This window comes from Physeter macrocephalus, chromosome 4 (genome assembly GCF_002837175.3).
Source record: "Physeter macrocephalus isolate SW-GA chromosome 4, ASM283717v5, whole genome shotgun sequence".
Taxonomy (NCBI): Eukaryota; Metazoa; Chordata; class Mammalia; order Artiodactyla; family Physeteridae; genus Physeter; species Physeter macrocephalus.
In genome coordinates this window covers 101,244,031-101,268,013 of record NC_041217.1, presented here as the reverse complement: position 1 = coordinate 101,268,013, position 23,983 = coordinate 101,244,031, and the positions used below count along the sequence as shown (strand labels likewise).

At 45.3% G+C, this 23,983-nt stretch overlaps 1 protein-coding gene and 1 pseudogene across 1 annotated transcript in view; one reads left to right on the top strand and one right to left on the bottom strand.

Annotated features, from left to right (window-relative positions):
• Positions 1-23,983, bottom strand: part of ABCA4 (ATP binding cassette subfamily A member 4) — a 133,588-nt gene that overhangs the window by 23,275 nt on the left and 86,330 nt on the right. Inside the window, exons 24-36 of the mRNA XM_007128006.2 lie at positions 23,441-23,525; positions 20,490-20,695; positions 20,070-20,118; positions 15,746-15,987; positions 14,973-15,097; positions 14,392-14,490; positions 13,155-13,341; positions 7,665-7,759; positions 6,083-6,115; positions 4,588-4,693; positions 4,384-4,458; positions 3,959-4,128; positions 2,082-2,259 (exon numbers count right to left, since the gene is read on the bottom strand). Coding sequence (XP_007128068.1) covers positions 2,082-2,259; positions 3,959-4,128; positions 4,384-4,458; positions 4,588-4,693; positions 6,083-6,115; positions 7,665-7,759; positions 13,155-13,341; positions 14,392-14,490; positions 14,973-15,097; positions 15,746-15,987; positions 20,070-20,118; positions 20,490-20,695; positions 23,441-23,525 — 1,650 coding nt within the window. The remainder of the gene's footprint in view (positions 1-2,081; positions 2,260-3,958; positions 4,129-4,383; positions 4,459-4,587; positions 4,694-6,082; positions 6,116-7,664; positions 7,760-13,154; positions 13,342-14,391; positions 14,491-14,972; positions 15,098-15,745; positions 15,988-20,069; positions 20,119-20,489; positions 20,696-23,440; positions 23,526-23,983) is intronic.
• Positions 8,040-9,673, top strand: LOC102996187 (nucleophosmin-like; annotated as a pseudogene).

Here is a 23,983-nt window from a genome sequence, read left to right as displayed (position 1 = left end):
ACATCAGGCAAACCAAAATTAATGGACTTTCTGCAAAATAACTGGCCTATGATCTTCAAAAGTGTCAAGTCATGAGTGTCAAGGAAAGACTGAGAACAATCCCAGGCTGAAGGAGACTAAAGAGTCAGGACAACTAAATGCAATGCATGATTCCGAGCTAGCTATTTTTCTATAAAAGGCATTATTAGGGCAATTGATGAAACTTGAGTGGGGTCTGAGGATTAGATGGAAGTGATACATCAGTGCTAGTTTCCTGATGTTGACAGTTGCGTTGTGATTGTATAGGGTGAGTCCTCGTTTGTAAGAGGTACACATTGGAGGTGCTGGGGTGTGTATGTGTATGTGTGTATGAAGGGGCATCTTGTTTGGAAGTTACTCTCAAATGGCTGAGGAAAATAGTTTTGAACGGTGTTTACAAGGTTTCTGTAAGTTTGTGGTTGTTTCCTAATTTAAAAGAAAAGAAAAACAGATGATATATAAAAAATAAGAACTTACAACACCGTATATGCGCTGCGTGAATGATATAAACAATGAGTATTTGTTCATTTATTCAACAATGGCCCCCAGGCCAATGTTATCTCTTTGCCACTGGCTAAGGAGGGTGCTTAGCTCTAATACCATAGCTCCTTGAGTTCAGATTCCAGGCCAGCCTTAAAATTCTAGACCATCAGGAAGCCTGCTGGCATCATAGTCACTGTCTCCAAACCCTTCATTAGGCTGCCAAGTGCCTACTTTGCTAGTATCATCTCCCATTCAGACACCCATTCTGTCCTTCTGTTCACCAATTTCTCCTTAGGCTCAGAGATCTCTGTCTGTAGTCAGGCACACACATGCGTCAGCCCCAAGTGTTAATTCTATTCCTTGTCTTAAAAAAAAAAAGTAGAGGAGCTAGTGAGCCTAGCTCCTCTCATGTTTTAAGCACAGGGCCAACTTGGGTGGCTGCAAGGGATGTTCTCATCCAAAGTGAGGTTTATTGGCTCTGACCTCCTCCCCATGTGTTCATAAGTGTTTCCTCATGTAGACAGAAGAGAGGAGGGAAGATTAGTTGGTACTGATGATTTCTGGCTTAATATTGTTAAGTGATGGCTGCTTAGTAAGTTGAGTAAGATATTTGCCATCATTATTAAAAGCCATAGTGGAAAAGGTTGTTTGTGTTGGTCTCCATCGTGATATACATTATCATCACCATGAAGTGGAGACTCAACGTTAGTCTTAGAATGTTGAGATAAAACAAAACATCTTGTTCCCTGAGACTCCTGGAATAGACTGGAGTTAGTGTCATAACAACTCCCACATTATAACCAGGCCTTCACTGTCAAGTCATTTTGACCCTGTGGCCTGTCGTAAGGTAACCCATCCTGCCCCCTCTCTTCTCCCACCAATCCTGATTGTGAGAGAGGTGGTAGTCTGCTGTTGATTTGATAAATAATTTTTTCTTCATGTTCCTCCAAGTGGTAGCTAATCTAATATAATGAAGTTCTGGTTGGGTAGGCAAAATAAGGCCACTGGATAGGGTTCCCAGATTTAGCAAATGAAAATATAGGATGCCCAACTAAATTTGAATTTCAGACAAACAACCAATAAATTTTTTAGTGTAAGAATACCATATTTGCGGGGGGGATTAGGATATACTTATACTAAAAATTGTTTATTGTTTTATCTGAAATTTAAATTGAACTGGGTGCCCCTTATTTATCTGGCAACTCTACCACAGAGCAGTTTCCAGTTTACCGCTTTGAGGGTGGGATGGGACCTAACAAGAGGATGAAGGGTGAAGGGCCTCTTGATATCATCTCTTCAGCTCCTGGTTATTCTCAGGAAGGCCAGCCTCAGTGCTGCAGAGCAGTGATTATTTGGTGCATCGGAAGGCCCCTTGTGCAGGGCCTACAGAGTTCCCACTCAGCAGTTGCTAAGCTGTGCCCTGCATCTTTCCCCAGCTTGGGCCCTGGGCACATCACCTTCCAGCAGCCCTGGCCGTACGAGAGCCCCACCCTGCCACGTCCCTTCAGTCAGAGCACACACAAACGCCCACCCACCTTGGGCCCACGGGGGTGAGGAAGGTGCTAGGTCCTGATACTTACGATGTCCCAGAGGAAGTTGGTCAGCCAGTAGGTGGTGGGGCTTACTCCACTGACAAACTGGAGGTGCTTAGCTTTGTTCACCCTCTCCTGGATCAAATAAAGGACAAAGCTGGCAGGGACGAAGGACATGGCAAAAATCACACAGATGGCCACCACAGCATCCACAGAAGTGGTCAGCCTGCAGAAGGACGGGAGACAGAGGGAGAGAGGTGAAGGAGGAGCAGAAGCTGGAGAAGAACAAGGTTAGGCTCTCGGAAGCCCTGACCAGTGCCAGGGAGCCGCCTCCGGAATCCCCTTCCCCGGCCTGAAGCTTGTCACCTCACTCAACTGTGTAAATCAAACTGGGTCAAGGGTAAATGGATATTTGTGCATTTCCTGTTCTAGATTAATGTTGAATATTAAGGTTAATGTCAAATATTGTCCCCTGTTAATATAAAAGTCTAGATACATTTTCTTTTTATTACATTTTCTAATTATTTGTTGATTGTGTATAGAAACGGATTTTTACATTAATCTCATGCACTGCAATGCTCTTATTAGTTCTAATAATTTGTCTATAGATACTCTTGAATTTTTATGTAGATAGTTATAGGGTCTGTGAAAAGGAATAAATTTTTAAAAGAAAAATTTATCTTTATTTAAATTATCTTGTTAAATCATGCTTTCAAGAAACATCATAACATATGAAAATGTTACATTATAACATAAATTTAAGTAAAAAGGGAACAGGCTGATTATACAGGATCTTGGATCTTATTCACTCTTTCCCAGATCAGATAGAAAGCATCTGGCTAAGGGGGAAAGTGTGGGCTGAAATCCAACCCGACCTTCACATACAAGCCATGCACTCTGGTGTAAGCCAGTGCCCACCTTGAGAAAGGAGCACCTTTTACTAATTCCCACAAAGGCGCCATATGTGCTAGTCGCTGCCCTGTTAAAATTACAAATAGTTTGATCCACACACACACTAAGATTAGAACAAATTACTGGAAGGAAACACCCAAAAATGTTTAGAGGAAACACCCTAAACTGTGTTGGGTTATAAATACTAAGTTCTTAAAACTCTATTCTATAAACTTTATTTAATGAACATATACTATGTTATATACTATTTTTATAATCACAAAAGACTCCTCTCTCATATTTCATATTCAAGAGGCTTGGCAGGAGGTATAGAAACTTGGGCTAAGTGAGAATGGACATAGACTACTTTTCCTCAGTCTAGGGCCTCAGAGGGTGTCCTGAGGAAGGTCCCAAGGGCCTAGGACCCACCCAAGTTTAGCCATGACCCTGGGCACGTTCAGGGCACTTGGAGTATATTGAGTCCCCTAACTGCCTTCCAGAAGGAGTTTGCTCTAACAAAGGCATTCTCACCAAATGTAGGCCTCGAATAAGGCAAACATGCTACAAATTGCAAAAGAGTGAGGTTTTTACTGCTTGAAGCTGAGCCTAGGCTTTAGGAAGGTAAGGATCTGTAGACATGTCCAAAGCCTGACTGTTTGGGGGAAATTACCGGAATCTAAAATAATTACTACTGGGGCAATGAAAGATTTACTGAACTTCCCAGTTCCTGGCAATCATTTTGCATACTGGAAAGGAGAGTATTTGTGTAAGCTCCAGGAGCAATGTGTTATCAAGAGCCAAAAGGGAATGGAACCAAACATATGCTTACTTTCCAAATAAATATGAGGAGAAAGAATGGCCAAGCAGTTTGGCACACGAAGTCTTATGTTCGTGTGTGTGTGTGTGTGTGTGTGTGTGTCATTAAACAAGCTTGCCATCCAGCCCAGCAGCTTCTGCTAGTGAAAATCCTCTTGGGGTGTTTAGAGTGGAGAAGGTGACTAGCAAGCTGTGAGTCCGGGGCCGCAGTAGCTTACACTGTAATTTCGGAGAGCTGCTCCTTGGTCAGGTTCAGAGGGTGGCTTACAACGGTGATGCCATACTCCTCGGGGTTCCTGTCCTCATGCAGGCTGGCCCGTAAGATGGCGTTGTGGGCCACGTTGAGGAAGCTGACCAGGGCATGCCAGCCTTTGTTGTTAAACCACACCTAGAGGGTGGAGATGTGGCTTTGTTAGGCTCTGCCACTACACAGGAGACTCTGCACTAACAGCAGGTGTTTAAAGGAAAAATGAGCTGCAGGAAAAAGAATATGAGAGGCAGGAAGGTTTTGGCCACTGGGAGACATTCCATGCCAGATTTAAACAGGAGGAGGGATGGAATTTAATTAAGCTAGGAAAATAAAAATAAAACAACCAGCTCACATGAGTTTTCAGCTCTAGGGCAGATTGTGCAGGGCCAATACCTTAATGTTGTCTTCAGTTTCTAGATGTTTAAGGAAAGCAGACATTTCTTTAGAGGCTTCTCTGGTGATAGGGCCCTGGAAAACCATAATAAACAACCAAGAGGTTTTTTTTTTTCCCCCCTTCCCTTAGCACTCATGATCATTTCTATTTCATGATAACTAGCAAGTTGAAAGTCCTACTAAATCTCCAGTCTGTTTACATACCCCGCTCACATTCATTAACTGGCCAAGGTCACTTAAAAATCCAACAAGGGCTTCTCCAGTGACGGGGGGAGCCGGGAGCTTTCCTCCAATGGAAATTCCTCCGTACCTGACAAGGGAACAAGAAGTCCTCAGACCTGTGCCATGAACCATGTGTGTGTGCCTCGTGGTTGCCAGAGCTCTCAGTTTCTGTAGGAAAGTGTGTATTTTTGCAGGAATTGTCTGGCCCATCGGGAAACATAGCTCCCCTTTACAAACCAGCTTTAACATCTTCCTCACTGCCTCCAGGACTGATCCCTTCTGAGCCTGGTGTCTGTGTACCTCTCCAACCTCACCCCTCCTCAAGCCTTCCCTCCAGTGGCCCATTCTGGCCATGCAATCATTTCCAGGGTTCCCAGTGGTCCAGGCTGCCTCTGTGTCTCTCTGCCTTCACAAGGCTCCCAGTTTCCCCGGGTGCCTTTCCAGCTCATCTGTCCTATGTGATCTTCTCTTTGAGGTCTTCCCTGACTTTCTCCCACCCCTACCAGTGGTTCTTTTTCTGTGCTGCTTCTGTACTTTGCAGGTACTTCTGGTGTGCTGGATTCATCGAAACAGGTCCAGTCCCGTCATGCCTCTCTTGATGCCTCTCACCCACCCCTGCCTTGACTCCTGCCCTAGTCCTTAACTGGATCCTAGCCTTGGGTCTCTCCCACTCTAACCTATCTTCCACACTGCTCTGGAAGTCTTCAGTAATGGTGCTCAAACACTGGCCTGGGTGTGTCACTCTCTGGCTTAAAACCCTTCAATGGCAGCATAAAAGCTAAACTTCTCAACAAACAAAATTAATTTGTTGGATAGGCAAGGCAGAGGAGAAGAACTTTATTTCCCAGGGACTCAACTTGTCCCCCTGCCTTTCTGCTTCAGCTGAGGCCCCGCACTTCCCTCTCGGGAACAATTCTAAAAGCTGAATTTCACTTTTATGGTCTAGAATTTGCCCAGGAAGTCAAGTCAACATCAGCTCTGCATTCATTCTAGAGGCCCTGTTCCTGAGGGAGCCCGGGAGGCGGGCTCACTCCTAGACCATCCCTAGAGGATTCTCAACCTTAGGAACCGTGTGAACCTTCAGGATGCCTCAGGAACGGGGTGAGTCTGGGGCTGGGCCAGACGCCCTGAGGCTTAAAAGGAATTTTAAGTGAGTGCCAGGGCTTAGGTTACATGTGCTCTTGTTCTAAACTGTTATTTGCTCGGAGGTTTTAGAACCTTCCTGGAGTGAGAGCGCTCTGGAATTCCTCTTCAGGGAACGCTACCTCTCATTTATGCCCTCCAAGGAGATCTACTGCTGAGCATCTTCTGGGCCCAGGGTGTGTGTAGCCATGTATCCTTCAAGACATGTCTTATGAATTCCTGAGCACATACAGAACAGCTCATCCACATGACTTGGAGGTGTGGCTTTTTTATGTGCAATGAATTTAAATAGATCACTCTGAGATTTTAATTTCTTACAAAAATAATTTCTTACCTCTGTTCATTGACCCAGTATTTGCTCTTCAAACTGAAAGCCAAAACAAATCAAACAATGAATACAAGTATGCAGTGGTGTTAACTTTCTTCCCCAAACACTCACTGGGTTCTCCCAGTCTTCAGGGGCATTTTTTGCATTTCCTGATGTCCAAGCAATGTGGAAACCTGCCAGGCCAGGGGCCGAGCCTGAACAAATATGTGGAGAAAGGACTGATCTTTTCCAATCCTGGCTGTCCAAGTCACATCCTGCCTGAAGGGCTTTCTGGGTGGCCCTGTTGTAAGGTCACTTGTCAGATGACCTGGACCCAGAAAATATGGCAACGACCATGCCAGCATGGAGTGAAGGCTGCAGCCCTCCCCTCTTCCACCCTGTAAGAATGAGACTTTCATAATCACCTGCACACTTGGAGGAAGTTCTGAATTACTCCTGGCCCAAAGTTAAGAGACTGACTTCCAGTCAATCAGGGGCAAAATTACAGGATAGGAAACATGCAGACACCAACTCTAGTCCTCACAGTTCAGCCCCATGAACTATCATTGTCATTAAGCACAAAATCCAAAATTCCATATTGCAAATTTGCTGCTGAGAACAAAGTGTGGGATGGTCGTTGTTTACCGCATTATTGAATAGATTCTATGCACCCTGTTTTTATTTTTGTGCTTGGAGGCTGTTCTTCATTTTGCTAACTGCTGGCTTGGCACTGCCTTCTCAACAGCTGCTTTCACCATCTGCAATGTGTTGTAGTTAGCTGAGTCCATTTATCCCTTGCTGAGGGACTGGGAGGGAAAGTAACTGTAAATACTACTAAAATTAGACAGTATGTTTTATTTTAAAGTTCCAGAGAACATGGGGCCCAGATCAGGGTTCCCTGTAATCCTCTCTCCATAGCATGCTCTTATGCTGCTTGCTCTGATGGGACTGCTGAAGCAGTCCCGGGGTGGGACTGGTGAGAACAGTTGCAGAGCTGCATTTGAAAGGGCAGTGATACAGATGATAATTCAGAGTGTGACGGGTGCAGTTAACCTGGACAACCTGTGGGCTCATGCAGACTATCCTAACTGCCTCTCTCCTATCTTGGTCTAATTGTTTCCTTTCTCCTTTTTGCTTCTTAATTTTCCCTCTTGCTTCTCACTTTTCCCTCTTGCTTCTCACTTTTCCCTCTTGCTTCTCTCTTTGCCTCTACCATTTCCCCTTACCCTCCTTCCTCCCTTCAAACTTCCCCTCTGTTTTTTTAACTAATTAAAATATGAGGCACCTCTGTTTTTTAACTAATTAAAATATGAGGCTGTATTTTGGACAAATTCTATACTTTCTTATTTTACTTGTAATAGTGCATGGCTTAAATGTTAACTGCTTGTCCTAAACAAAATAAAAAACAAAGCAAGATCAATCATAAGTTGCATTTGACTTGTATATGCCTCCATTGCTTTTTCTATTGGATGAGGCTCTCAAATTAGGAGAAAGAAAAAATTCCACTGCCCTGATTGTTGATAAATCATGAGAGGAAATTATCTTCTGTCCCTAGTTAGTATTTCCCACAGGGAGTCAGGATGAAAAGTGTAGAAAGGTCTCTTCTTACCTGCTTCGTATAAGAGCAGGATACGTTTTTACCAAGAAGTCGGAGATGTTCCTGTCTGTAAGGTCTTGTAGAATTTCAGTGCTGCGCTGTATTCTCTGAGGCAATGAGATATCTGCATTAATTACTTTGGAATTTGAGGTGAAACTTCTTGTTCTTTTCCAAAAATTATTTATAGACTCAGCTACTGGGAAAATACTAAGTAAAGCACTGGCATCTCCCCGGCTCCCATAGCAATGATGTGGGAGTCACCTTCGAACCCTCTCTTTTCTTTATTCCACTGATGACACAGGACAGTGCTCACTTCAAAATAAATCTCCAGTCCGTCAGCATCTCTCCAGTTCTACCACTATCATCCTAAACCAAGCCTCCACCTACATGTCACCTGGACCTCCACAGACACTTCCAAACCGGTCTCTGGTTCCACCATGGCCCTGCACAATCCATTCTCCATTCATTAGCCAGACTGAGCTTAACAATATCAATCAGAACATCCCATTTGCCTTGCTGACCACACTTCAGTAAACCCTGGGATCAGATCCAAATTCATTACGGAGGCTGAGCTCACCTGCTGCTACCCACCCCCACTGCCCACCTCCCCACTTCTCCCTGTTTCTCAAACGCACACCCCTCATTCCTGCTGTAGTTCTGTACTTGGCAGCAGCTCCCTCTGCCTGGAATGTTCTCCCTGGACAACCTCTCATGGCTAACTTGTCATCATTCAAATCTCAGCCCAAAGTTTATTCCTCAGAGAAGCATTTTCTATTTCTAGTCACATACTGTAGTATTGTCTTCACATCTTCGTCTCTACCTGAAATTTTCTTCCCAATTAATCTGTTTACTTGTTTTCATCTGTTACCCCCTTTTAGATACAAATTCTGTGAGAGGCAGAACTTTTTCGGACTTGTTAGCTGTTGTGTCCCCAGCACCGAGAATAGTACCTGGCATATAGCTGGCACCATAAATTTTGACATGAATGAAAGAATTCAAACAGTGCATTACAATTTACAAATCACTTTCAGAATACATCTAGAAGAACTCCAAGTTAATCAAAAGATCTTAGAGAATTCAAAAGTGCATGAGCCCTGGTGTGATTCTGTCCTGCGCGACTGTTCCCTGGCACAGTAGTCTCTTATCTCCGTCCGCCTTCTCTCCCACCTAAGTGCATGCCACCAACTCACGGAAGATTCGATGGACATGGACATGAGCCCTCTGAGGCCCCGGAACTATCTTTTTGGTTGTGAACTAAAGGCCAACAAAGATGATCACTTTAAGGTGGATAATGATGGAAATGAGCACCAGTTATCTTTAAGAACGGTCAGTCTAGGGGCTGGCGCAAAGGATGAATTGCACATTGTCAAAGCAGAGGCGATGAATTACGAAGGCAGTCCAATTAAAGTAACACTGGCAACTTTGAAAATGTCTGTGCAGCCAACAGTTTCCCTTGGGGGCTTTGAAATAACACCACCTGTGGTCTTACGGTTGAAGTGTGGCTCAGGGCCTGTGCATATTAGTGGACAGCACTTAGTAGCTGTGGAGGCAGATGCAGAGTCAGAAGATGAAGAGGAGGAGGATGTGGCACTCCTAAGTATATCTGGAAAGCGTTCTGCCCCTGGAAGTGGTAGCAAGGTTCCAGAGAAAAAAAGTAAAACTTGCTGCTGATGAAGATGAAGATGATGATGAAGATGACGATGATGATGATGAAGATGATGATGAGGAAGCTGAAGAAAAAGCTCCAGTAAAGTAATCTGTACAAGATATTCCAGCCAACAATGCACAAAAATCAAACCAGAATGGAAAAGACTCAAGACCATCAACACCAAGACCAAAAGGTCAGGAATCCTTCAAAAAACAGGAAAAAACTCCTAAAACACCGAAAGGACCTAGCTCTGTAGAAGACTTTGAAGCAAAAATGCAAGCAAGTATAGAAAAAGAGCATTGAACAATCCTGGGCACTACTGGTAAATGAAGCCCAAAGATGGGGAGAGGGGAAAAGGAGAGACAAATATAGTCCAAACTGAGTATCATCAACAAACCAGACTGAAGTCTTCTATTTTCATCTCAGTCCCCTTTCCTGATTTGCCCCCTTCCAGGCTAGAAGCAAGCTCTTGATCTCCTAAAACACTTTCTTTTGACTGCTGTGATTCAGTGAACCTTATACTTTGCTTTCTATTGCCTGTGGATTTGCCTCACCTCTTTGACCATGTTTTAATCACCTTTGTATCTCCCTAGCTGCTCAATAAATATTTGAATCAAAAAAAAGTGCATGAGTTTGGCCACCAGGTGGCAATATCACTTTAAATTTGGGAATACAGAGCGTTTAGTTTCTGGTGAATCATGAACCTGCGGTATCAAGGGTGCCACCCAGAAGCAGCCGAGGAAATTTCTGGCAGTGTTACTCCACCATCATCACGCTCTTTTCATTTTTCGTGGTTTCTGTCTTTCCCGCCCCTTTCTCATTTTACTCCCTTCTTCAGTTACTTTCTTCACCTTGTTCCTCTCTAACACTAGGAGGAGAACTAACATCTCTTGAACGCTTACTGTGTGCCAGGCACAGTGTTAAATGCTCTACATTATAATCCTTATATCCTGTGAAAGAAGAATTGTTGCCTTCATTTATAGACAGAGAAACTGAGGTTCAGAAAGGTTAGCTAACTTGCACCAGGTTAGAACTTGTGGGTGGTTGACCTAGGATTTGAATCTGCATCTGTCTGACTCCATAGCCTTGCTCTTTTCACTCCATCACCTGCTTCTCAAGCTGAAAATGGCACCCAGGTGAACTGCCAGGCTCCCCTGGTGGAATCTAGGCTGGAACAATGGCTGGTGCCTGGGAATTTATGACAAAATATTTTCTAAAAGTTCTGTCAAATGAGATCCTCCTACAACTTTATCTCTGTGTATCCCAGAAGTCAGGGATGGAGCCCCTCCCCCTCAGGGCCCAACACCATTCAAAGAATATGTTAGGACAGGAGGGGACCCTAGAGAAGATCACATCCACCACCCCATTTTCCAGATGAGGACGATTTACTATCTCTGAAGCAAACCCATACTCTCTGGTCTTATTCCAGGCAAATAGGGGAGTGTGTGTGAGTGAGTGTGGTGAGTGGGTGTGAACATAAGTGTGTTGTGTATGTGTGAAAGAGACAGACACACACACACACACACACACACACACACACACAGAGCAGCTTCTGTGCAGACGCCTGATGCAGATGCTCCCAAGAGAAGCATGAATGATAGTGAGGAGAGGCAGGAGTGATAGAAAAATCACAGGAACTGATTGCTTTTTACCAGACTTTGGCTAAAAGCCTTTTACATTTTTTCCTCAGGGACCAAGGACTAACCACTGGAAATACATTTCTAAGTGAGGCAGTGAGCCTTAAAGTCAGGATTCACTGAGGAATGATTCCCCTCGCAGCTATGCTTGGCCTTTCCTCCCTGTTCCAGCCAAGGGCTCACTACACAGGGTCACAGCCTCGGTGCCCTGCCACTGGATGTATTTTAGTAGAAGCAGCCACAGGGGCCCTCCACAAACCCAACAGAAGCAAAGCTTCCTCTGGGGTACCGAGAATTGGGACAAGCCCCTGAGTCCCTCTTTTGGGAATCCCTGTGATGCTGTAGTGGCTGAGTTATGATTCAAAGCGAAAATATACTGCTTAAGAAATAGAAAGGTACATGCTTTTAGCATAAAAAAGGGAAAGGTAGGATGTTCATAAACATGGAATCATTTATATACAAGCCAGCAACTGTGACTGATGCTGTGGCAAAATTTAGTTGTCCCCCATTACTGCTCTGCCCTCTGCCATTTGCCATAGGAATAGACTTTTTTGTTGGGTACAAGGACACCCAGAATAAAGATGATAGTTCCCAGTCTCCCGTGATGTTCTGTTCTGGCCAATGATGTACACATGAAAGTGCCTCTGTGGTAGCTTCTGGAAATCTTCCTTTAAAGATAGTGTATTCACACACTTGCCCTCCCTTTTTCTTCATCCCTTCTTCCATCTGCTGCCTGGAAAGTAGATTCTGCCATCTTGGCCAAGGAGGTTAAGACTTGTTTACCAGAAAGGAGGAAGCGACAAAACAGAATGCCATGGACCACCCACATAAACTTTTTTTTTTTTTTTTTTTTGCGGTACGCGGCCTCTCACTGTTGTGGCCTCTCCCGTTGCGGAGCACAGGCTCCGGACGCGCAGGCTCAGCGGCCATGGCTCACGGGCCCAGCCGCTCCGCGGCATGTGGGATCTTCCCAGACCGGGGCACGAACCCGTGTCCCCTGCATCGGCAGGCGGACTCTCAACCACTGCGCCACCAGGGAAGCCCCCACATAAACTTTTACATGAGAAAGAAACGAGTTGTGTCATATTTTATCCACTGTTAGTTTGAGGTTGTCATCACTTGAGTTGAAACTATTTCTAAATAATAGTTTATCTCATTGAATTCTCATAATAATGCTGAGAAATAGGTGCAGTCATCCCCAATTTATAGGTGAAGAAATTAAGGCTCAGAGAGGCCAAGTAACCCACCCATGGCTCTCTGATGGCAATGCCGGTGCTCGCCCCACCTGCCACACTGCCTCATGGGGAGTTGTTCATTCATTGGCAAATCATGAGAGAGGACCACGTAGGACCCAGCTCTGTGCAAGTCAGCTGGGAGTCCCGTTATCAACCTGAGACAAGGTGAGACTTCTCTGGCCCCATTCACTGTCTCTGAAACCCCTGGAGCGGCTCACTGTGATACATTATGGCATTCAGAACTCCTGAGACAGGAGGCTGCTCAGAGCCAAGATTGTTGTTATCCCTGCAAAACATAGGTCGCTAGCTGTGTGTGTGTGTGTGTGTGTGTGTGTGTGTGTGTGTGTGTGTATGTGTATGCATGTTAATTACACGGCACATGGAGAGTTTCTTAAATTGTTAGTAAGTGTGCATTTGAAGGGACACTACAACACTGTTGCTAACAGAAAAACTGAAAGCCCACGTGTCCAACAAGAGAGTAGTTAAATAAATTAAAGTAAATCCAAACAGTAGGATAGTGTGCAGGCATTAAAAACGATAATGTAGATGTATATTTATTGACATAGCCATATGTTCATGATATGTTGTTAAGTGAAAATAGCAGGTTTCAGGACAGCATTTTGAATATAATCCTGTTTGAATGGATAAAAACTAAATGTTATTGGTGGTTATCACCAAGTGATAGGGTAATTTTTTTTTGTTCTGACTTGTCTGTATTTTCTAATTTTTCTATAGCGATTATGCCTGATGTGTAATTTTCTCAATACTTAAAAATATTTTTTTACTAGATTGAATGGGGAGTGTTTGGTGGAAATGAAGCTTTTGGTCAGTGGCTTCCTCCAGGTGGTAAGGACCTGGAGCCTCATTTAGTCCTTCACTCAGCTGTCAGTTTGAAACGTTAGTTGGCTAGCAACTCAGGAGGCACAATGGCTGTGGTCACAGGCAGGCTCAGGGCCCTAGCAGCCCCTGGAGGGGGAGGTACCTGAGGGGGTGGGAGCCCCCCTGCGCCCTCAGGGCACTCGGGGAGCATGGTGAGCTTCTCTCTGGTGCTGCATCTGCAGGAAGGCGAGGGGTGGTCTGCTGTCCATATCTGCTTCTGGAGCAGGTGGGTGACATCCGGGGACACAGAGGGAGTCTTCCAGGGGGTTGAATTGCCACAGGGGAACGCCCTCATGGAAGACAAGAACATATTCCACAATCAGCTTCAAGGTTGATAAAAATTCCTCAAAATGAGAAATAGTACCCAACCCTCTCCTTCCGAGGCCTTCCTCCTCCTCGGACGCATGCATTTCCTTCTACTCTTGGAGGTTGGTTTCCGCTCAAGAAAAAAATCAAGACTAGAATTTTATTGATTCACTAGATGTGGGTGGGGCTGGGAAAAATTATCTAGCTTGTGGATGGCTTAATCTCCCTTTTATCTGCTGGCAGCTCTCGCCTTTTAGAGAACAAATACAAGAGGTTTTGAAATTAATCTATTTTGGTCCTTATCAATAACTCTGAAAAAGACTGGATGAGAGAAGCAGTTAAAATTACATTGAGGGGCTTCCCTGGTGGCGCAGTGGTTGCACGTCCGCCTGCCGATGCAGGGGAACCGGGTTCGCGCCCCGGTCTGGGAGGATCCCACGTGCCGCGGAGCGGCTGGGCCCGTGAGCCATGGCCGCTGGGCCTGCGCGTCCGGAGCCTGTGCTCCGCAGCGGGAGAAGCCGCAGCAGAGGGAGGCCCGCATACCACAAAAAAAAAAAAAAAAAAAAAAAATTACATTGAACGTTCTGAATTCTTGGTGGATTTCAACTGCCCTCTAGAACTCTCTTCTCCACACTTAAAGCAATAATTGAAAGTTGGCCATATATGTAACTAATGCCATTCTAAGTCCAATCACACAAGGGCACATCCCCCATCTCCCCTGCTTCTGCGTTCAGATTCCTTTCAAATAAGTTTTGAGTAGCATATGTCAACTCAGTATGGTACTTTTACATCGAGAACTATAGAAATACAGAGCTGTCCTGTGGTGCAGGGGCTTCCTGAGGGGTAGTGAACACCCTTGCATAGAGGTGTTGATGGAGAGGCCGGGTGAGTGCTGCTCAGGGGTATGGTAGTGTTCGTGTAATACAGAGCAGGACCGAGATGGGGCCTCTCCCAACCCTGCCATCCCAGGCCCCCACCATCAGGGTCTCCCAGGGCAGCTGTTGGTGTTAGAGCAGGGGTGCGCAGGAACTTACGGAAGCCACTCTTCCTTCAGGCAGCGGTTGCCAAAGCCTGGCTTATTCACGAGGACGTCTGCAAGTACCATGAGCCGCTTGCTGTCCGGCTGGTCCATGCTAGACAGAGTGAGAGGGGCTTACTCGATGGGCATGTGACTGGGACAGAGGGACAAAGCAGCCAACATGCAACTCAGCAAATGTCTGTTGAATGGCTACTACACGCCAGGCATGTAAACAAGGCAAAAGATTCTGCCTTGAGGTGGCTATAGGTCTCCTAAGAAGAGGGGTAGGCTATCTGAACACACCAGTGGTCTGATTCCATATCATGTCTGCACTTCCAAAAATGGAGCTTCAACCCACTCACCCAACCTTTGCGTTCTCTTTCCTTCCTCCGGGCAGTCTTGTGTGTCCACTTGGGGGTCACCTTTCCCAAGTGGCAGACACATTAATTTCCTTTCTGAGGGCAGCCTGAGGACCACTATCACGCTGGTGACTGTCCCAGAGAGTGGGAAGGTCCAGGCCGCACCAAGCAGCAGGTGACCCAGGAGCCCCACAACCCAAGGAGTTGGATGATGCCATCTGAGGATGAGTCTACGCACCTGAAGAAGGTATACTGCTGCCCATACATCCAGGGGTGAAGGGTCAAAGCAGGATATTCGCCGAAAGGAGGGATGATGACGGAAAGCATCAGAGCCAGAAACACAAAAGTGGCCGGGAGCACAATCTGTGGGAAAATAAACATGGTAACTTGGGCTGTGGTATGTGGTATGTTACACAGACACACAGACACACACACACACTCTTTTAAACATTTATCCAGCAGCCTCATAACTGGGCCCTGATGGAGAAGGTCAGTCTTCTGGGGAACATGATGGGAGGATGTGCAAAGGCAGGTTGTGAAGGAGAATGCAGAACGTTCTGGTAACCTTTGAAGGGTGGTTGAAGCAGGTCAACACTGAACCCTGAAGTAGGCCAATGCTCAGCCAGAGGTGAACCAGAGTTTCTGTTTCTGAACAAAAAGTATAAAAAGAAAAAGTGGACAATGACCTTGATATGTAGGGTCATTGCAAAAAAAATGAATGAAAACATGACTTCACCCTCCCCTATAAAAATAAAAGCAATATTAACATATACACTATTATTCTATTTTCTCTGCTAAGTGAGGTAGAGTACTTACAAAGAAGCTTTGTGTTACCAAAAAGAAACAAACGTTGGCAAGGAGGAAACAAAGCTGACAGGACCCAAAGAGGGTGCTCATCATCGTGTCTGACCCCATGTGCACCAGAAAGCCTGGGAGAGGATGGGGAGGCTGGGAGAGGTCTGGTAGGCGTGGCCACCGGCAAACAAGCACAGCCAAAGACTGCAGCAGTACCTGGGCCAGGAAGTCCTTGTGGCTGCGAACAGTGTGGTGGAACCGCTTGACCAGCAGCGCCTGCACGTGCTGGAGGGCCAGCTGTACTCCTGTGTTAAGTCGGCTGTGCCCCTCCTGCTCCGGGGGGGCAGCGGACCCCGTAGGGTGGCCGTTGGAGCCCTGTGGAGTCTGTCCGGCCTTCCTGCTAGAACCCAAACAGGGGTGTCGGAGACTGATGTTTTCTCTTTTCTGCTGAGTGCCGCCTGGTTTGGGAGATGGAATTAATAGTTTAGAAAAACATTCACAAGATCATTGTTTTCTTACTGTGTAAATTTTCCCTTCATTTAAGTCAGTGACAAAATATCAGGCCAGGAAGGTTAATAAAGTTTTCAAAATTCTATTTTCTGATATAAATCATCTATAGACAGAATTGCCTGAAATTGCTTTAAAATTCTCTACAGTAGTTAAAGGGAACAAGACAGAGAGGTCTGAAACATATAAGTAAAAAAAAACAAAAAACAAAGCTGCAGAACAATATGTGTAATAAAATCATATTTGTGTTAGACAGCACATTTATCATATGCAAAGAAACATATTTTATGTATACACATACACTCATAATGTGTACACATGTGCAAAGCTCTGAAAGAATACCTGTCAATTGTTAAAAGAGGTTATAGCTTCAGGGGCAGAGCTGGATAACGGCATGGGATGAAGTGGGACGGGTTAGTGTTTTTTGTATTATTTGAATTTAACAACAAAATATATTCATGTATAACCTGTGTACATAAAAAAAGTAAAAGTCAGAGTTGATTTGGTTCTTTCTAAATTTTTAGAGGTCACTGAGAAATAGTGGAAAGAGCAATGAACTAGGAGTTAGGAGACCTGGGTTTGAATCCTGACTCTTACTAGATGTTCAAATTTGGCTAAGTGACTCAACCTGTCTGAATCTGAGTTTTCTCACCTGTAAAATGAAAACAAGAAAAAGGTTTTTATGAAGATTAAATGAGCTAACACATGTGAATGTGTTTCATAAACCATTGTAAGTCATCTGTTATGTTGAAGCTATAGTTTATCATCACTGATTAATATTTATTTGCAGAATGTGTTGTTGGACATAGAGGACCTAGAGGATGGATAGTTGCCCCTAGCTGCTTTCTCCTAAAGTCTCCCAGGACAAGAGCAGCTGCAAAGGGAGCTGGGTCAGCTGAGTCATCCTTTCCGCTAATGTTCACAGGCACCTGCAAGGTACCAGGCCTGCTACTCAGAGGGTGGAGAACTTCTGCAGGCTCACTGACTACCTGGCACCAGAGTCCCATCTCTACTTCCTTTCTCTTGATCTGGGCTCAGATTTGATGTCTGTTGTGGATGGCCCTCCCTCTGGTAGGATTGCTGCTGCCTGTCCTCGTGTCTATCCTCTGAGCTTTGCTCTCTCCCTGATGCCCCATCCAGACTGGAGTCCACGTTCCAGACCAGAGTTGAGGGCTTCAGGTCTGTTTGTCTCTGGCTTTCTGTTGCCCTCCAGAGGCCACTGGCAGTGAGCCACCCTTCAGAAATGGCTTGGACCCTCTTGGTACCATGCAATGTATGACTCCATAGACAGCCATAGGCTCCTTCAGACTCTGAAGACAAGATCAGAAAAATGCCATCCTCTAAAACGGAGCCTATTCAAAACAAATACAATTAGCCACCTGAAAAATGGGAGACAGTGGGAGTGTATAATTGAGGGTCCTAGATTTGAGAGCTGAGACCAGGGAATAATAAGACTCAAAAGCCTGTGTGACTTTAAGGCAAGTCATCCAACTTACATGAGCTCAGTTTCCCCAGATGGGGCCAATCCCTGACCTACCAGCCTCACGAGGTTATAGGGACAATCAAATAAAACGGATACTTAGCCCCTTGTAAAGTATAAATTAGGGCTGAGTTTGACGTAAGAGATATTTGTAAGTGTTGAGTTTAGGGTGCTGCTGAATCATAACCAGAAATTGCATTCTGTGTTAAGACTTGGCATGTTTTAGCTCATTTAATTCTCTCAATAACCTTAAAAGGTGGATACTATTGTCATCTCCATTTTGCATATGAGGAAACTGAGGTACAAAGAAACTCAGCATTAATAAGTACTAGGGATGTAATGTACAACATGATAAAATTAATTAACACTGCTGCATGTTATACATAGAAGTTGTTAAGGGACTGAATCTTAAGAGTTCTCATAAAGAAAAAAAGAGGCTAAGTATCTACCCAAAGCCACTCAATTAGCAAATTACAGAGTTCAGGTTTGATGTTTGGTCTGCTTCATTCTAGAGGCTATGCTCTTAACCCCTACCCTTGACTGTCTCTTTGGAACATTCTATTCTGTGTCCAGAATGACCAGTCTTCTGATGTGTAATTTCTTCTTCTAAAAGGACCTAATTATTGATTGATTGATTGATTGATTGGCTGTGTTGGGTCATCGTTGCTGTGCACAGGCTTTCTCTAGTTGCGGTGATCAGGGCTACTCTTCATTGCGGTGCGCAGGCTTCTCTTTGCAATGGCTTCTCTTGTTGCGGAGCATGGGCTCTAGGTGTGTGGTCTTCAGTAGTTGCAGCACACAGACTCAGTAATTGGGTGGATGGGCTTAGTTGCTCCACAGCATGTGGGATCTTCCTGGACCAGGGATCGAATCCGTGTCCCCTGCACTGGCAGGCGGATTATTTTTGTTGTTGTTGTTGGGGGTAGGAGTTTATTAATTAATTAATTAATTTTTGCTGTGTTGGGTTTTCATTTCTGTGCAAGGGCTTTCTCTAGTTGTGGCAAGCGGGGGCCACTCTTCATCACAGTGCGCGGGCCTCTCACTATCGCGGCCTCTCTGGTTGCGGAGCACAGGCTCCAGACACGCAGGCTCAGTAGTTGTGGCTCATGGGCCTAGTTGCTCTGTGGCATGTGGGATCCTCCCAGACCAGGGCTCGAACCCGTGGCCCCTGCATTAGCAGGCAGATTCTCAACCACTGCACCACCAGGGAAGCCCTGGCAGGCGGATTCTTAACCACAGTGCCACCAGGGAAGTCCCAGGACCTAATTATTAAGAAGGAGCATTCTGTGCAGATTAAAGGCCCTGATTCTTGAATCCATCATAGCTTCTAATATAAATTAGCATGTTTTCATTCTGGTCTTGGTTAATGTAAGTTTTTGCCCTTGGGTGAGCTGAGGGAATTTAATTCCTGTGTTTACAAAGCTGGAAAGAAGACCTGGGCCCTGTGGTGAGCTGCTCCCACCCCCTCCAGAGTGCTTCACCTTTCTCCCCACTCTGCCTGGATGGCCACCTCTTCTGGCTGCCACACAACCTAACTGGATCATGGTGCATGTCTGGGCTGATATATTTGACTATTGTTAGTTCTAGGCATAGCTGGGATCACTTACAAAGCAAGATGAAAACCGTGACGCAGAGCTAGCACCAGAAATTAACAAAGAGGAAACAGTCTTTGCACAGGAAAATACTGTGATATGTTACACTGGGTAGAAAGAGGTAACCAATGGCAGGTGCCCAAGACAGCAAAGGAGAATTGCCTCACAGCTTTGCCTCTGACCAGAAGAGAGGAAAATGGAATGGGAAGGGAGAAGCCAGGGAGAGGATTTTATCAGAGTGGGTGGACACCTGTTGTTCTATCTGGCCTGTGTTGGGGCAGGTAAGCTCTCCTGCATGTCCATCTCCCCATCCTCCACCCTCCACAGTAAAATCCACTGCACTCATGAGTGCTTTGTGTGGCTCTGAGATTTGGTAGAAATCACGGAAGGGGATGGTTGGTGGCCGGGCTCACACATATGGAAGAGAAACTCTCAGAATCCACAGCAATTATGGTCCCCACAGTTTCGAAGCTCCGCAGTGCACTAAATGAGGGCTCAGAATAATTTTATCTCCATCTCAAAGAGGCCAGGAGGTCCTAGCTGGCATCTGGGTTGTGTTTACTGTCACCATTATCTCTAAGAACTCTGCGAGCTGTCACTCATGCAAGCAGGAGTGGATCAGAGGCCTGGTAGAGATAAGAGGAGGAGATGAGGATGGTGATGTGGCAGGAACAGGAGACCAGGAAGTGGGGTGAGAAGCTTGGGGGTGGTGAAACTCCCAGCCTGACCTCCTTAAGAATCTTGATTTCATCTAGAGTGTTCCCACCCAGATCTAATTCCATTTGTCTTTCCTTTGTCAATCAAAGGAATTGAGAGTGCAAAATGCCTTTTATTTTGGGGTCAGATGAAGGCGATGGAGGAGTGTTTGCCTGCTTTGTTGTTTTATGCGCTTTTCCTTAGGCTTTCAAGATAGAGCTTGTGGGTGTGGTAAGGGAACAAACTCCACACTCGGGCACCATACCAGCAAACAGAGGTCCTGACTCACAATCCTCCGTGACCTTCAGAAAAATCTGTCAAGAAGGAAAAAAGAGAGAATTTGGTTTAGGCATTCCCACTCTCAGAAAAATCTAACCCAAGCTCAATTTTGTTTGGGATTGCTTCATCATAGGAAGAAAATACATTATGACTCTTTGTCTAAGAACATAGTCTTCTATAAATACAAAAGTGTATGTATATGGTGACCACAACTATGTAAAATATGTGCGTGTGTGGACAAAGGCAGGAGGAAATAAGCCAAAAATGAAGATAGTTGCTATGCTTGGGTGAGGAATTACGGCTTTTTGCCTTTACAGAATTTCCCTTCTAGACTTTTGTGTTAGACTCTGGCAAAGAACCACCTCTTCTGGTACCTGACAGCAACCACCCGGAATCTCTGCCTTACCTCTTCCAGGGGAGTGTCAGAAATTCCAAAACTGCTGAGCCCCAGGTCAGCCAGGGTCTCCTCCAGCTCTCTGAAAAGACTGGCGTATGCCCTCTGCTTGAAATTCTTATTTGGAAGAAGGAAGATGAGCTCTTGACCAACACATTCCACCAGCTTCGCCTCCGGAACATGGTGGCGAACCATATCCATCAGCTCATTCACATCCCCTAAGACAAGAAGAAAGGCTGACATCAACTCTGTTTTCCAGAACCTGGAAGACTGTGAACTTGCCCAGGTCCCCTACTTTCTTCTGCCTCTCATTTGAGAAAAGGGCATTTCCTTTCTTGGTAGTGACTCTTGCGGAGAAATAGCGCTCCATCATGTCTGTTTTTAGCTTAGTTGGCCCTGTGACGGGCACTGAAAGGGAGATGGAGATGGAAGCCACCCCCCCCCCAACTAGCTGTGCAACCTTGGGGAGCTCATGTAACACTCCTGTGCCAGTTTTCTCCTTTGTTCAATCAAATGTTCTGTTCTTTACAAGCTATGCAACATTAGGCAGGTCATACCCTTGTTTCTTCACCTGCGTAAAGGGGAAAATAATGGCACCCACTTTATTGTTATTTGTGAGGCTTGGATGCGTTAATACGCATAAAACACTGAGAATGATGTGCCTGGCCCACAGATGAGTGTTAGCTGCTATTGTTATCATGAACATCATCTCAAGTAAGAAAGCTCTTGTCATCAATGTTGTTCATTCTTAATCACCACAAGCCTGAGAGAGTCAAAATTGCTTTCATTTTTTGGTCTGGCCCAAGGTATAGGGGACTTGCCCAAGATGCACACTCGGCCTTGGTGACCAAGCTGGGTGAGAACTTCCCTTCCTAAATCACACACCCAGGCCTGGTCTAACTTTTGGGAGGCCTGCACCATTTCCCCTGGGATTGCATCTGCCTCCTCAAACAAACAAACAAACAAAACCCTTAATCCCCAGCTCACAGGAAATGCAGAAGGGGGTTGAGAAGCTGTGGAAATGGACCATGGGATGGAGTACAGGAAGCACAGCATGAGGTGTGGGGAAGTGTCCAGTATCAAGTATTCACCTGATACACTCATACCATCAGAAGTGAATTTTATGCATGAGCATGTGTTACTTTAAAATTAAAAATCTAATTAAAAAATTTAAAGCATGCATTTAAAGAGACAGTTCCCTAGCACACTGTCTTGAGAGGCAGGTCAAAGGGGAAGGGACTCTGGGGACTCAGAGCCCAGGTCTTGTGTGTTTCTGCAAGCCATCCTCTCAGAGTCAGGATCACCCAATGAGTTCTTTTCCTTCTTTGTTTTAGAAATGGAGGGATTTCATGGCTTTCTATCCAAATCCTTCTGCCTAGCTGGACTGGAAGGCTTGTTTTAAGTCAAATATGCAAATTAAACTCAATTGTCTTCAGCTCCGAGATGACTTCATGCAGGGGCCGGAGGGCTCCTCACGGGAGGAAGCAGCTCTGCCCTAACAGCTCTCTAGGGGTCACGTTCATTGTTCTCTTAGGAAGGAAATCGAACCTGAAGCTGCTGGATTCCCAGGAATTGTGTCTTAGACCTGTGTGTCAGCCTTTCCAGCAGCAGTCCTTCAGGGCAGTAGGGCTTTCAGCGTCTGGCAGGGAAGTCTGCGAGAGTGTGTGGTATGTGGGTGTGTGTGTGTGAAAAGCCTTCCAAGGAGCTAATGGGGATTGAAATGATCTTCCTTCTCTTATTTCGGGTACAACTACTTACTGTGCTTCCCACCCTTCACAGCAACTCTCTTCTATTCAAAGAAAATAAACTTTTATTTAGAAATAAAGTAATATTTAAAAAATTCACCCCAGCCAGCAGGCTCTGTTTCCACCTTAACTTTGGCGCACACAGTAATTAAATGTATTCTTTTAAAAAAAATTTTTCAGAAATCAGGGAGGGGCCCAAGGCAAGGCAGACTAGGAAAAAGACACAGAAATGTTCTAAAAAGATGTGTTCATGTTCACCACAGTTTCTGTCAGTGCAAAGAGAGGGTGGGAGAGTAAATATGATGCACCTCTGGGCATTTTCCCTCAGCTTTTAAGCGTGGTGCATAAATATTGTCTCGTTTTCTTGTTTCACCAGATTTTAGTTAGAAAAATATTTGTTTTAAGTAGGAAACTTTGTCTTTTCTTTCATAAGCAGATATCTTCCCCCTTCATTAACTTGGATCAGTACACAGGTTTAGTTTTGCTCCTATTTAGGAATATGGGAAGTGTGGTATTCCAATTGTGAAGATGCCCCAGGGAAAGGATGAGAGGCAAGCACTCAAGGAGAATGGAAAGAGCTGTTGGCAAGCACTCTAGGGCAGGAGGTCAGGTCCTGCACGATGAGTGCTTCTACAGTGAGAGCCTCTCTTTGGCATCTTCCTGGAGTGGAGGCACCCCTTATGAGGTCTGACACACTCTAATCCAAGCAAGAACCACTGGAAAACTGGGAAACTGAGAGGAAAGCTGGGAGTGTAACAGGGATGTGCAATATTCCTCAGATTTGGCATCTACACTGTGCAAACTGACTCTCTGGAAAAGTGCACGATGAGGGTTGTGCATCGCCGTGGCTCCACTGTAGGGCTCCAGCTGGCACATTTAGAACCCCTTCTCTCCAGACACTGAGGAATGTGGCTTGGAGCCAGGCAGGAGGACCCCAGGAATGGAGGCTTACTATGGGCAAGGGCAAGGAGTGAACAAAGACTGGATTCATCATTAAAGGGAGAGGGCCCGTAGGTCCATGACTTTAACATCCCTTTGGGAACGGAGGAGGAGAAAAATCTCAAAGAAGAAGATGAGTAATTGCATGACTGTGGGCTTGAGAAACACACAGAGTGTTCTATTTGCTCCCAGTGAAATGCACGACAGCCGGACATACCCAACAATACCCAGAGATGATCGCCAGACAAGAACTGAGGTACAGTCTGCCTGAGTCCTTACCGTCCAAGACTTGTTCTGGAGTTATCTCATTGACGCAGGATGGACACCTGATGGAGAAACCCTTAGACGCACAGCTGCAGGTCCCCTACAACAGATGGACGTCAGTCATTTCTATAGCATCTCCCTGATGCTGACTGAAGTCACCACCATGCTTTGTTTCTCAGGCCAAGTGTAGTCAACACATTTTTCTTCACTGTTTTAATCTATTACTTCATCTGAACATTTTGAAGCTGTGGCTGTTGATTTTGTTCTGCAGAGTGTGTGAATCAGGCACAGAGAGAAACTTGAAGGATCCCTTTGGCTTGTCATTACTTATGTGAAAGCTATAGGTTGGCCTGTGCAAGACATTCTGCTTCTCCCTCCCCAGGGATGCACGCTGGGCTGTGGAAGTCTATCTAGGACTGGAAAACCCAGAAGCAGCCAGACACTTAAACTACAGGGGCCAGAGGCATAAGTAAGGCTACAATAAAATAAGCATGACAAAACAACTTGAATGCGAGCAATGCCTTTCTCAATGAGCCCAAAGCACATTTATAAAACTTT